Source organism: Miniopterus natalensis, chromosome 3, assembly GCF_054644295.1.
Source record: "Miniopterus natalensis isolate mMinNat1 chromosome 3, mMinNat1.hap1, whole genome shotgun sequence".
NCBI classification, from domain to species: domain Eukaryota; kingdom Metazoa; phylum Chordata; class Mammalia; order Chiroptera; family Miniopteridae; genus Miniopterus; species Miniopterus natalensis.
The window spans coordinates 70,922,859-70,937,747 of NC_142083.1; the positions used below are offsets into that span (position 1 = coordinate 70,922,859).

Genomic DNA, 14,889 nt, shown 5'->3' on the forward strand with positions numbered 1-14,889 from the left:
TAAGTGAGTATATGTAATTAGAAAACATGCTCAAAATTACTTACTTAAGGGTCCTGAGATTGAGAAGTTTACATCACTAAATTAGAGTAAGCATCTGCATGTAAACTTAAAAAAATAACAAAGAGCAACATTCAACTTTGGTAGGAAACAAAATTGTTACTCTGTTAAGTTCCTAATCATCTAATTGCAAGATAGGTTTTAGCTGATGCTTGGGCTTTTGAGAGCCCTTAAAGTAAAGAAACTCCAAATTTTATTTTAATTAATTAAGTTGGAATTATTAATAACTAACAAGCCTTCAGTTTATATTCGTAAGCTGTTTAAGTCTAATCATTTATCAAAACTGCTATCCTTATAAGACTTTGTCTCCAGGTTTATAAGTCTGTTCGTTTTGCTTTATCAGTCCCAATCCTACTCTAAATGAACATTGTCTTATGTGTTTAGTACCCATGGTTGAGAACCATGCAAGGTAGAATGAATTTTTGGCTTGGATACTTCATACATTTCAGGGAATATGTAAGAACAGATACTTTAGACTTGACTTCACTAAGAAACAAGCACAGGATCCATTTCCTGCCCTTAATGAGAAGTGTTCTAATGACTGAAGTAAAGTAACAATGTCAGATATCTGAAGGTGCCAGGCCAGTGGCTCAGAGTGTGAGCCATAGTAGGTCAGACACTGGAGAGCGCTCTCTGGGCCGCTGGAGTAGTGGAAATCTCTGGGAAATATGCTCGTCCATTATTTTAAAGGATGGGCAATTGTTTGGGTACGAGGAGCAGCCCATGGTGTTATGAGGGCGTTTGAATTATTTGTTGTTACACTAACAAACCACCCCAAAACTCAGTGGCATAGAACAATGATTTCTTACTTCCTATGATTCTGGGGTTGGCTGGGCTCAGCAGGGTGATTATTTTGCTCTGCATGATGGAGACTGAAGTTAATCATGCAGTTGCATTCAGCTGGGAGCTTGGCAGGGCTGGAATGTCCTCCACGTCTCTTTCTATGTGGCTTCTCATCGTTCGGTAGTTCATCTCAAGATCTACAGTGTGACAGCTGGCTTCCAGGAGGGTGAAAACAGAGAGCACTAGACCTCTTAAAGGCTCGGCCCAGAACCGGCATGGTGTCCCTCTGCCACCTTCTCCCAGTGAGAGTAGTTGTAAGGCCAGCTCCAGGTGACGGGAAATAGTCTCCACTCTACTTACGGGAGGGGTGGCAAAGAATTTGTGATGATCTTTAGTTGATCATAGGGGGTATGTCAGGACTTAAGCACATGTGTGCATCCAGTTGTACTGTGGGGCGTGTGTGAGAGAGAGTCGAGCTGGAGGGTGGGTGTTAAATCGACATAGTATGGAATGCCCAGGCAAGTAGCTGGTGCACACTTTGGAGCAGAAGAGAAACTGAAACAATATCAGAGGGATTGACTCTAGAAGGGGGATTGCAGACACACCAAGGGACTTTTTATTTATTTTTTATTTTTTTAAATATATCTTTATTGATTTCAGAGAGAGGAAGAGAGAGGGAGAGAGAGAGATAGAAACATCAATGATGAGAGAGTCATTGACCAGCTGCAGCCTGCAACCCGGGCATGTGCTCTGACCGGGAATCGAACCCCGATCGCCTGGATCCTAGGTCGATGCTCAACCGCTGAGCCACGCCCGGCCGGGCACCAAGGGACTTTTTAAAAAAAATTTGTTGATTTTAGAGAGAGGGAAAGAAGGGATGAGAGTCATCATTTGTTTTCCCACGTATTCATGCACTCATTGGTTGATTCCTGTATGTGCCCCGACAGGGCATCAAACCCACAACCTTGGTGTATTATGAGGATGCTCTAACCAACTGAGCTACCTGGCCAGGGCACCAAGAGACTATTTAAATGCAGACCTATTAAGGCTTAGTGGATGAACTTGAGGGTGAGAGAAGAACAACAAAGATGTGTGAGGTTTTTAGCTTTTGTGATCAGAGAACATAAAGATAGGAAGGTTAAAAAAGAGAATATGGAAGGGAAGATCAGCTAGTTTGACTTCACAGTGGAGAGCGAATCCAGTGGCCTTTCGAGTTGATGAAAAGTAAAAGTTTTTTGGTGACCCTCACATTTGACGATGAACCCACTGAGGATCCAGCCAGCATATTCTAGTCTCTGATGTGGTTGTTCAGAATGGAGTCCACCAATCTTTCCTAAGTTATAAAAGGAGATTAGTGAACAGTGGTTTTCAACTTGGGTTGCGTATTAGAATTAATGTAGGAGCTTTAAAATTTTATATAAATAGATTCTCATTTAATTGATATAGGGACCTAGATCAGAATTATTTTGTTTTAAAGCTCCTTAGTGTAGCTGGAGTTGAGAATCACTGTCCTGGGATTTGTTGGAGTTTTCTGGGGACGAAGTCCTGAGAGCTGGATAAAAAGGGTAACTGAGAAATCATGAGGATCCATCTGAAGTAGACAATACAGGTTTGTAGTTCCTCTCATTTAAAATACCATGATCCACTTTCTTAGTACTAGTATCTCCTTCTGTTTTCCTCATCAGGGAGCACCGAGAGCATCCAATAGAAGCTGTGCAATTATGTGAACTTTTCAAGCCGACTGTCTTCCTCGAAATAAAGAAGTATGGTAATCCTTACCTACATGCAGTGCAGAGCCTTCTCAGAAGCACAGAATATTTTTATATTTCCTTTATGTGAATTTTTAAGCTGCGAAATGATGGCCTTAATTTCCTTTTTTGACACTGAAAGTTTTGTAAAAGAAATCATATCCATACACTTTGTTGCAAGATGTGAATTATTGACACTGAACTAACTGTACTGTTTGGAAAGGTTCCCTCAAATTTTTTGACATTTTTTGTATGTGTGGGTTTTTTTTTTTTTGGTGGTTTTATTTTTTTAAGTTCTTATGAGGAGAGGAGGGGGGGTCAGTAAACCACTGTGTCTGGGCGTAATCTGAAGATTGCTCCATCCAGATCAGCAATCTGCTCTTGATCATGCTCTGCTACATATGACGGTGCTGTGAGGGGGGGAAGTGTTTTTCAATATGTCGAAATTTTGTACTGAATTTTTTTGTAATAAACAATCATGGCTACAGTTTTTTTTAATAGAAAAGAGAAATTTTGTAAGATGGCAATATTAACCGAATCATGTAAGCACTCTGGATGAAGGATTCCACAAAACTTTGTTTTATGGTTACTTCACGTAGATTCTTAATTCTCGGGGGCGGGGAGGGGGGGACGGGGGGAGGGAAGGGTTTCTCTTAAAATGCGTTAGTCGTGTTTTTTTTAAGATAGTGTAACTTGCTTAAATTTCTTATGTGACATTAACAAATAAAAAGCTGTTTTAATATTAACCCACTGTCTTTTTTAACTTGTGCTCAGTGCTTTGTGCTTTTTAGCTTATTAACAATAAGACTTTTCAAAATGGAAATGTGGGTTGGGCATTGGGAGAAGTCATTAAGGAAGACATTCCTTTTAAAGGGAAATAGAGAATATTATATTTCTAGAACCTGGTTTTACTCTCTTTTAAAATAGGGGAAAGATACTGATTAAAAGCCACCTTTTAGAGGGGCAAGGTATGAATGATATGAAATACAGGTTGGCATGTGTTGCGGGGGTACCTTTGTTAGGTGTGGTGGTAATTGGGGTGTCATTTGGTCTGGGTTTGGGGAATTTTTGTCCTTTGATTGCTTTAGCTAAGGGAGTTCATCTTGTAGAGAGTGGAATACCTGAACCCTACCTAACAGATGATAACATTTCAGGAACTACCCCAGAGTCAGTGTTTGCTTTTCTCTTAAAATACTCCTGCGGTAAGCTGCACACAGACCACCAGCTTTCACTTGAAAATAACTCACCGGCTCCCAGAGTCACTGTGCTCTGCAGATTTACTGCATCCTCGGGTGCTGCCACAGACACAAGATAAATGCTGGGTTAGAAATTCCGTCTGTGAAGCAGATAAAACGATAACTTCTCAACACAGATTTATCTTCAGAGTGGGAATGCCAATGCCATGTGTGGCCAGACTTGGTCATGAAAAATTTTGCCACAAGATGGGGTTCTTGCCATCAAAATTCACTCTCTAGGTACTTGGTTGCTGGATAAGTTAGGTTATAGAAATCAACACTTTAATTAGCTCAGAATTAAGAAAAATTGGCCGTTGTGATACCAGAGAGTAGTAAATACAACAGTGACGTTTCAAGTGAAGATCCAGGACTGTTCCGTGCCCCTGGATGTGTGGGCAGTGGATTGTTGAGTCAATTCAGACGGACGGACTTGAGACTAAATGGATGTGTCTGGAAAAAAGCTCACCCGCGGTCTCCCACAGAGCAGAGGGAGGGTCGGAGCTCGCGCTGCCTCCGCGAATTACATGTGCCTCCTTGTCAGTGGAGGTTAAGCACACAGCGTATAAAACTGCACTTCTGGATTATTGAACTATTTTATAACAAGCATGAGCCGCCTTCCCCCCCAATTTGCATTTCGTCTTCAATTATTATTGTTTCACCACTACTTTTACTCAGATTTAATTTTATTCCCCTTGTTTAGCGCTCCGTTTTTTCCACTAAAATAATCCTGGACGTTCTTATTTTGTTCACTATCACCTATCTCCTTTCGCTGTTCCTCCCTCTGGGATTTCTGAGAGGACTGTTGAATCCGCCCTCCTTCGTGCTTTAGATTCCTCTGTGCTGGACTCCAGTAACCGCTTTGGCTTTATCTCCCGGTTCTGCCCTGGGCCCTGTAACCAGCCTGCCGCGCCCCTCGGGTCTCGGATTTCATGGGCTATTCTGTTCACTTCTGAAGTTGCCTTTCATTCTTCACACTTGCCTGCTCCTTTTTCTACTCATTTTTTCATTATAGTTTCTATCTGTTAAGAATCACTGTATTTATTTTATAGTCTAATTAGCTTTTTTCTTGAGGACTTAGGGATGCTCATTTTTCTGTTCACTGTGTCTACTGACTGTACTCCCCCCCCCCCAAGGGTGGTTTATTTTGGGAGTGCACCATGTCCCAGGGTTCCTGGTGTTGCTACGGAGGAATTTGAGGGTTTCCAGGCAGCTCCCAGTGACTGTAGTGGTTCGGGCCTTTTCTGTCGTTTTCTCACCTTGTGATAGTAAAATCCACTATGACACTGTACACTGTGCATGGATATTCTCTGTTTTTCCCGTGAAAGGTCCATGAGACCCTAAGTCCCAGCTGATGTTCGCTGTGGCCCTGGGCAGGCTGGCTGCGTGCTGGGGGTGCGGGGTGCAAGTTGGTGGTGCGGGGTGCAGGGAGCATGTCAAGGTCTGTGCTTTATTTATGCAGCAGCCCCTGGTCCAGGTCCTGTCCTTCACCTGGACTCAACACCACATTCCTATGCCCCGCTTCCCAGGCCCTGGCACTTACATTTCAGACTTTGAGTTTGGTTTCTTGTGTTCCTTTATGGACACTTCTCTTGCTCTTAAGCTTGGCTCTATCTTACAGCAAAAATTTAGTTATATTTTACCAGTTCTATAGTGGAAGGAGGGAAGGGTTCTCCGTGTCGATCGAGTCCACCAGCATATATAAATACAGTGGCACCTCGGTTTCCGAACATCTCCGTTGACGAACATTTCGGTTTATGAACGCCGTAAACCTGGAAGGAAATGCTTTGGTTTTTGAACACGCCTCAGAAGTCGAACAGGCCACGTGGCTTCTGCTGAGGGCAAGACCCTGAGGCCCAGCTGTGGGCTGTGGATCCCTCGGTTTTTGTTTTTGAACGTTTCAGAACTCGAACGGGCTTCCGGAACGGGTCACATTAGAAAACCGAGGTGCCGCTGTACGTATTTGTAAAGAGATGTGATTATTCTGAGTCATGTTCCTTGTGTTTCAATCTCTTACCCACCATCCCTTTCTTCAAATCCTAAATCTACAAAGGAACTTATTTCAATGCCTCTTCTTTTCCTGGCCCACATACATGTTAAAAACAAAATGAGACACTGGAAAGAACCTTAAGTAACCTACGCTTCCAGGTCATTGGCTTCTAGACAAAACGCAGCTCTCTTCTCTTTAGTTCTAGCACATACATGAAGTAGCAGCAGCATGGGTAGGAATTTGGGGAGGTACCACCAGGGGAGAATGTGAGAACCCCTGAAATAAGGTTCTAGTATTTCCAAGACATTTACTTGGCAGGACCCCGAATTCTGAAATAGGGAGTGACTTTTTCTCTCCCCTACTTCCCCCAAATAAAACAGGCAGCCAAGGAGGCAGTTTTTAGGATTCTGTGTTTCTGCCTGTGCCTGACTTATTAAAGGGACATTCAGAGCCAAATTGATGGGAATGAGAAAAAATATTTAGGCAAAATACATACAAAACTCACAGAAGTCATATTTCAGGTTGTTGGAGAGGAAGCTTCCCATGAACAGTGTTGAGTGGGAGGAAGAACCAATGGGAACAATGCTGGGAGCGGATGCTCCTTGGCCGTTCTGGAGGGTCAGTGAGGGCAGAGAGTAACAGGAGGGGACTCGCCCGTCTGTCCTGCAGACCTGCATCGGACGCAGCGTGTGAAATCGCTTCCTACCTCCTGCCCCTCACTTCCCCAGGGATGCGTTTTCCCCTCACTTCTAACAGCACAGTAAATCCTGTTTTCTGCTGACATTTCTCCAGAGACAAAATGCACCTTTCAATTTAAGGAGACAGCCTGTTCAGGACCTTAATTACTTTATAACAATAAAACATATTCACCCAGATTTATTAGTGAGTGCTTCCTCCACCAGTCTGAACTGGAATTCTCCGTTTACATGCCAGCCCAGTGTGCTCTCAGAGCAATGCAGCTCTTGCTCCATCCTGGTGGGTTTTAGACTTCCTTCGGCTGGGTATTACTTCCAAAGGGCCCCAGTCTGTGGATCCTGAAGATTTCTCTGTATTTTGTATGCCATTTTCTTAAATATTGGTGTTGATTTCTTTAATTTAAAACAAGACAGTCCTGGCCGGCCGGCATGGCTCAGCGGTTGAGCATCGACCTATGATCCAGGAGATCACGGATCACATGGTCAGGGCACATGCCCGGTTGCAGGCTTGATCCCCAGTCGGGGGTGTGCAGGACACAGCCGATCAGTCTCTCTCATCATTGATGTTTGTCTCTCTCCCTCTCCCTTCTTCTCTCTGAAATCAGTAAAGACATACTAAAAAAAAAAAAAGAGTCCTCACTTGCCTCAAGCCTTCTTTCATGACCCGCTTGTGCACCCGAATCCGCTGCCACAGTGGCATCTGCCAGCCTTCTAAATTCCTCCTTGGATCCAGCTTTGGGGACAGACCTCCCATACAATTGTAATCGCATGCAGGTACCTTCATAGTACTTAGTTTCAGTGTTTGCTGACTCAATCTGGATAATTCTTTTCAAACTGTCCAGTTTGGTCTGTTGAATACACTCGGGTATTTCCACGATCCCTTCCACGTAGTCCGGGGCCCCGTGACTTGAGTTTAGCCACAGGTGCTCAAGTGTCCACCGTGTGACCACACCAGAGGAACGTCTCTCAGCGTGCTGAGTAGGTCTCACCTCTGGCAGACACCGTCTTTCCAGCCTCGTGGTTCATATTACCTAGTGTCCCCAACTGTGAGCCCCAGTCACTTGTTCCCCTTTTTTCCTTCTCCTTCTCCATTCTTTTTTAAAAATCTTTTTTGTATGTTTTTATTGATTTCACAGAGTTCAGGAAGGGAGAGGGCGAGAGATAGAAACATCAATAATGAGAGAGTCATTGATCGGCTGCCTCCCGCACGCTCCTCCTCCCCCCCTCCCCCCCCCCCGACTGGGGATCAAGCCCGAAACCCAGGCATGTGCCCTGACCGGGAATCGAACCCCGATCTCCTGGATCCTAGGTCGACGCTCACCCGCTGAGTCACTTGGATGAGGCTCTCCCTCCACGTTACCTCCGCGCCAGGGCGCCTCCCAGCTCCCACCGCCCCCTACAGGCACTGCTCTTTGCCTGCGAGCCCGGCGCTGGTGCATTCTGTTCCGAAGCCTGGGATCGAGACCCAGCCTCCCTCTCTGCTGCCAGCTCCCCGCTCTTGTTATGCTGCCTTCCAAAGGGTGTCAACAAGGGACTGAACCCAGACTCTTTCTGGGGCCAAAGTTTTCCATGATCCATTTTCCCAGTTGCCTGGTTAGGTCATTTTTCTGAAGTTTTTGTCCTGATAAGAGAACAATTGTTAGGAAATCTGAACCTTGGAGAAAACAAGAGCTGAGAACATTCACTGAGTGCCTGGCGCACAGTTCTCGTCATTCTGTGTCATAACCATAACCTCAGACTGGACTCTGAGGTGCAGACACAGGGTCCCCAGGAAAAGCAGGGCTTCTGCCTGCAAGTCTGGGAGGGTCCTCTTGTGCAGAAGGAAGGGTTTGGGCACCTGACGGGGATACTCTGGGTGACTCAGGGTGACCGCACACCAGACATCCCTCTAGGAGCCTGAAGTTGTGCCGTGTCCCCGGGGGCTTCTGGGAACCGGCCAGGGGGCTGGCGGGCAGGGGCTGGAAGGCAGCGCTGCTCTGGCGCTCGGCGGGGAGCACATGGGTCACGTGCTGGGCTCTTTCTTACCCGTGGAACAGCTTCGTTCTCATGGAGGAAGAAAGAAAAGCAACGTAAGATCCAGAAAGAGGAAGGAGGGAGAGAGGGAAAGGATTGTGCGCCGACTGTTCACAAAGCCGGGCCCTGTGCTCGGGGATGGTCACCTTACCTCAGAGCCACACCGTGTGCCCAGATGGGACCACTTGCCCAGAGGTTACGCCGTTTATTCACCCAGTCGTTCCTTCAACCATTCACAGAGGTTTTGGTTTTGCCAGGCACTGCCTAGCAAGGCACCAGGAATAAATACTAGGGTCAGAGGCCCAGCCGTGTTTCTGGGAACTCAGTCTGATCACACAGGTCTGTATCCTGGACAGCTACGCCTACTCTACCATCCCAGGCAGCTCTCGGAAAATAATTTATGTCCTTTACAAGCGAGAACGGTGTTCATTCATTGTCAAGATGAACGGGAACAATTCTAACTGTCAGATAATCCCCAAATCCCTATTTTAAATCCCGGTTCTTTCTAATGTTCTTCAAATTAATGGCAAATGTACAGTTTCGTTTGCCTGGTGCAGTTTAGAGAATGCTTTCGGAGGTTTAGCCGGTTTGTACCTCTCGGCCCTTACAGAGGAGGCCGGGTCGGGAGCGGACAGGGATCTTGGGCTCTGGCTCGGCCTCCCTCCCCCGCACCGCGCTCTGCGAGCTCAGCCTGCGGGGGCAGCAGCCCCGGGCCCTTCCCGAGCTGGCTGCGGCTCCGACGCACTTTCCCCGACCTGGGGAGGAAGCGAAGCCTGATTTAAGTCTCCTGTGGGGGACAGTCACCATTAGGTAAGCTAAACTGAGGCGGCGGAGGACCTGGCAAGTAGTTGAAAGCAGGTTGGGCCTCAGGGAAGCAGCGTGTTCGCAACAAACCTGGGAATTGTTGAAATGACCCAGAGGTTGTGCAAGTCCCCCCGGTTATCCCGGTGGGCAGGAGGGAGGGCTGTGAATCACAGGCGCTGGAACTGGTGATTCAGCTCCGATCAGAAAGGAGGTAAAAAAAAATTTTTTTTTTAATGATGGGGAATTAAGCATTCTTCAAAGCACGCTCCATGTAGTCAGGGGTCATGTCCCAAACGTGTACTTCCCCACGTGGACGGGCCTCCCCCACAGGCAGGAGGCAACCAGGTGAGGAGCAGTATTGATTTTGCTCTGAACTTGCTCTGTGAACGGAGGCCCTGGTACGAGCAGCAGGTAGTGACACTGAGATGCTGTCACTTAGAGGTGTGACCCTGACAAAGCGAACATTCCTGCTTCAGCTTCCTTCTCTGTACCTTGAGACTAAGAGTCCCATTACAGAGAGACGATGGGAGGATGAACTGAGCCATGGGGAGGGATTATACCAGCACAGTAGGTCTGAGTCAATAGGAATTTAAAACTGATGATCACTTCGCAGCTTTTGATTCGGGGAATTGGGAGGTAGGGTGAGACTCATGACGAAACATAAGGGGTGTCCGTTGCCATCAGTGTATGTGAGTCTGCAAGTGAAATCGGTGTTGCTCAGAGTTAATATTTCTCCTGGTCAATTAAGTGGCTAAACAAGGGAAGCTACTGAGGATACTGGATGTACCACATTTACTCATGTCGTAAATAAATATCAACTCAACAGACGTTTTTAAGCGCTCGCTAAGCGCCATGCTGTGTACTAGGCACTGGCAATAAAACATAAAAAGACTAAAAGGGAATCTTGTCCTGCCCTGATGGAGCTCACAGCTCAGGGTGGGCATCAGTCAACCACACGAATACAGGGCGCTGCTGGAAGGAGGCTCCACGCACAGCAGCCTGGGCCTCGGGGTAGCTGCTCTCACGGGAAACGGCCCTTAGGGAAGACTTGCCTGGTCGGAGGCTGTTTCAAAGGTGACTCTTCTCTCCCGGGAAGAACTCAGCTACACCAACTCCCACAATCACAAGTGCGTCACTGTCTTCAAATTCTTTGACTTCCTATGAGGATTACCCGAGTTTATTGAAAACCGTGACCATACCTTGCCCTGTATTAGGAAGGGATACAGCAGGTGGTGCTAAGGCCGCTTTGCGCTAGCCCTGGATCAGTCATCCAAACTCCAGCCAGGGGTCCTTGGGCAGGTGGAGACAGGTGGTGGGGAAGAGGGCCCAGAGCGATCAGATTCCAGGAGGGGTCTAGGTGGGTGACGGCAGGACCTGCAGCCTGGGCTGTTTCCTGGTCTCTCCAGGGGTCCTGCACCTGAAGTTTAAAGGCACTCAACTCAAGGGTGCAGGTCAGTCAAAGTGCTTCTGTGGAAGGGGAGCATAGTTAGGTCTCCAAGTTCTTCAACCAGCCAGCTAGTGGAATTCAGGGTCCTCCCTTGGTTCTCTGAGACACGCCTCTGCCTGCTGTACCTGATGGGACTTGGGCTGGAACCTGGAAGCGCCTGGAAATTTGGAGTTTCTGGGTCTAAAGCTGCCCAAAGAGAAACCCAGACCTAAAAGGGGCTCATAATGCACCCCCATTCCCACCCTACATCCGGCTAGAGACATGTCGAAGCAATACTCAGTTTGATGAACAGCAAGATCTGCATTTTTTCCTTTGCAAATTGAATATTCTAGGAGTGAGGCTGACTATTTCCCAGTCAGATGCTTTGGAACGTGCCCTGGGACTTTTCCAGTTTGACAAATGTTGGCTCTCCGAGCCTCAGTAGTCTCTAATGTACTGATTTGTTCCAAGTCATCTAAATGCTTTAGCCAGCGGCTTGTCTCCACCATGTGGAGGTGCAATGTCCCTGCTGGATCTCTCTCTTTTTCTGGCAGGAAGGAGGCATTTGTGAACTCTGTCAATACTTGTGGCAGGTTGGCCACGTTGCTTCCTTCACCCCCCCTGTTGTTTAAAAGCAAAAAAGATGACAGGAACCGTTGAGGAGCCCCATGTGCTCAGGGTGCGAACAGGAAACAGAGGATTTCTGGAACAGGTTTGGCAATCGCTTCTGAGTTTTCCGCTGACACCCATACACTGAGAAAATCTTTCTTCCCGTGCCAGTTGGCCACCCTTCTCTTCCCACAGCTTCTCGGTGCGCGGGGCCTGCACGCAGCTGGGTCGGCGCTGTCCTCCCACCCTTGGGCTCTGCACAAACTCTGAATGCTCTGTGCTTGATCCTGGAACTGCGATGATGTTGTAGGTTGGTTTCAGGTTTTCATTGAAATAAGTAATGATTCAAGCCTTCAGCTGGGAAAGGGGATTGAAGGTCTCTAGCATACCAAAGCAACATGCAACCCAACTGGGGAGACTCCCCTTCTTCCCCCCAGGCTGCTGGAAGAAGTAACTGTGGGTTTGGCAGCTCTTTCCCAAAGCGAGCGATAGAAGGTTGGCAAACACTGGATTATGAAGTAAAGGAAGGCGGTTGGGGTGCTTTTGTCATCCTTGGCACACATACCCTAAGCTATAGCGGCGCGACCAGGCCTTCGGTGGGTGCCGCAGGGCACCTTGCATCCTCAAGCGGCTGGTGTTTCAGTGTGTTCTCTTCAGCAGACTCAAAGGCTGGCCTGACGTGAGCGACCTTGGATGGTTATCATGAGGAAACAAGTTAATGCTCACTGATGCTGTCTCTGGGGGAACCAGGAGACTGACAGGATTCCAGAAGGTTGCCGTTTGAAGGGGCTCGTTCAGCTCCGAGGAGAGACGAGAGACGCAGGAAAGCGAACATATGTGCTACCCATTAATTGATTTGTATCATATGGCAAATCGTCCCCATCTGGGGGCTCGTGACCTCTGCTATATTCAGAAGAGCCACGGGGAAGGCGCGGAGACAGATGTGTCCTCTGCTCTCCAGTCCCCCGACCCCGGCGGGGCGGGCGGCCGCGTCTTCGCTGAATCCGCCCCGGGTCTGCGGCTGCTTCTCGCACCTGCTGCTTGTTTTCCCTCCGCCAGCAACCCTGTTCCAGGCACCCGCCCTGAGCGGAGCTGTCGGCAGGGGTGTGGAGGGGAAGGAAGGGGCAGAGGGGTCTCGGGGACTCCACCTTGAGACACACTGATATTGGCCACAAAAAGCGTTGGCTTGTGGCAGGTTCTCAGGCCGTGTGTGTGTGTGTGTGTGTGTGTGTGTGTGTGTGCATGCACGTGTGGAGTTCTGTAGTGTGCACGCCTGCACACGTGCGTGTGGATGTGGATGTGGGGGTGTATTTTCCGGTTCAGAATAACTTCTTAAATTGGGATGACCCTAGATTTGGTCCCCTGCCTGGATGCTTTAGTTCATTTTGGACCACACGGGGTGTGATTCACAAAGCTTTCTCCTTTTTGCGTCCTTGGGGTGGCACGTCTCTGTTATGCTGTGGGGCCCACCCTCCTTGTCCCATCTTGGGATGGGTCACGCAGGATGCGCCCGCACGCTGGCCCCTGTGCCTGCCTGCCAGGGGCGCTCGGCGGCCATGGTCCGGGGCTGGGGACGTCTCCTTGCTGAGGGCAAACCTGCCGCCCACGTGCAGCTACCCCGGCCGTCTGAGAGCCTCCTGGACTTGACCTCGTGACTCGTGCAGAGAACACTGATTACAAGCTGATGAAAACCATTCCTGTCACCGCTGAACCGCAGGCCAGCACCTCCAGATCAAAGCCAAGCGCGTGCCAGTGCCCCCTCCCTCGCGGTAGAGAAGAAGCCAGGGCCTGGGGAGGGTGTGGCCGTTTCTCCTGTTCCCAGGGCAGTGGGCTGGTTGCCTCCCCTCGGGAGTGGGACTGTCTGCTTGGTGGCAGCCTCACAGGCGCCCTCCAGCCTCAGCAGGCCCTGGGTTTTTAATTGGATGCTCTGAGGCCAGTTGGCCAGTGTTCAAACTTCTCTGATAGTCTCATGATTTTTTTTTTTTTACATTTGTTTTTTCTGAGTCAGGATCCAAACAACGCCCACATGTTACATTAGTTCATAGGTTTTTTTGTTTTTTTTCTTTTTAACCCTTACCCGAGGACAGTTTTTCCCTTGCTTTTCAGAGAGAGTGTAAGGGAGACAGAGCCAGAGAGAAACATCCGTGTGAGAGACACATTGGTCGGCTGCCTCCTGCACATGCCCGGCCTGGGATCCGAGGGCTGGTGCTCTAACCACTGAGCGGCCAGCTAGGGCAGGTCATAGGGTTTTAGGTCCTCTAAGTGGAGTATCCGGCAGAGAGGGTCAGAGGAGCCTGCTGTTGGTGTCACTGAACAGTTTCTTTATCCCACTGGTGCCTCTAAACTGACAATTCGACAGCGGTGCTTGGTCAGGTTCAGGTTCAGGTTCGGTTCTGTTTTGTGGCGAGAACATCTCGTGGGTGTCTCTGTGCTTCCTGTGGCATCGTGTCAAGAGGGACGCGGCGTCAGTAGTGTCCTTTTTTGTTGAGTTAAGGTTGCTCTGTGGGCTTAGGTGTGGAGGGTCTTATTCCTCCATTACAAAGTTCCCCATCAACTCATGGTTTTAGCATCTTAAATATATTTTTATTGATTTGAGAGACAGAGGAAAGGAGAGGGGGAGAGAGAGAGAGAAATATTAATGTGATAAAGAAACATTGACCGGGTGCTTCCCGGGAGGCCCCTACTGGGGATCGAGCCTGCAACCCGGGCACGTGCCCTGACCCAGAACCAAAGCACCGGACGACTCGCGACCGACTTAGCCACAGCAGCCAGGGAGGTTTCAGCATCTTTAAATGATCATTTGGCAGGTGGATTATTTCATTTAGATTCTACATTATTTCTACATGCGCACTTCCTCTCTGAAGAACTTCTCTTCATCAATTATACCTCAAGGTACAGTGCACACAAGATACTCTTTTTAAAGCAGTTATCAGAATAATGATTTGGTTCTTTAGCAAACCCCCAAGGCGGCTGGTGAGTTGTTGTGTGTTTTCTTAAGGATCATTAGAAACTCATGAATTTTAACATAGATGATGTATAACAACCCAGTGCAGTCATTGTTCTTTTTGGTGCCCGTATAGTTCCACTTAGGCTGGTGGGAGCCTATGAGCGTTGTATCCTGTGTCCTCTGGGCACCGCCGCAGTGGCTTCCCTCGCTTTCTGGTGTGACAAGGTGCTCCAGATTCATCTTATCCATTTCCTGTTCCTGACCTAGAGTCGGACCCTTCTCCAAGGGACCTGGTTCTTTTTGAGCAGGAAACCGGGATTTAGAGACCACATCCAGGTGTGCCCAGTTTCTGAAGACTTCGCATGACAGCGATGAGCCTGCAAGAGATGTGCACAGAGGGGACCCAGGGCTTGCACATGGGCGTGGCCAACGGCACTGCAACCTCACCAAGTGCATTAAACAAAATAAACCCCACTCAGAACCCCTCAAAGAGGGTGCATGTCTGAAAATCCCTTTGTCTTCACAGACCTTGCTTGAGTCTGACTTCTTGTTCTCACCTGGGACCAAGCAGGTTTACTAACCGTT

General features: G+C 48.3%; 1 protein-coding gene across 1 annotated transcript in view; it reads left to right on the plus strand.

The window, feature by feature from the left end:
* The window catches only part of LMNB1 (lamin B1), a 45,711-nt gene extending 42,372 nt beyond the window's left edge, over nt 1–3,339 (plus strand). Inside the window, exon 11 of the mRNA XM_016217694.2 lies at nt 2,526–3,339. Coding sequence (XP_016073180.2) covers nt 2,526–2,567 — 42 coding nt within the window. The 3' untranslated portion in view covers nt 2,568–3,339. The remainder of the gene's footprint in view (nt 1–2,525) is intronic.
* Nucleotides 3,340–14,889: the final 11,550 nt, after the last annotated feature.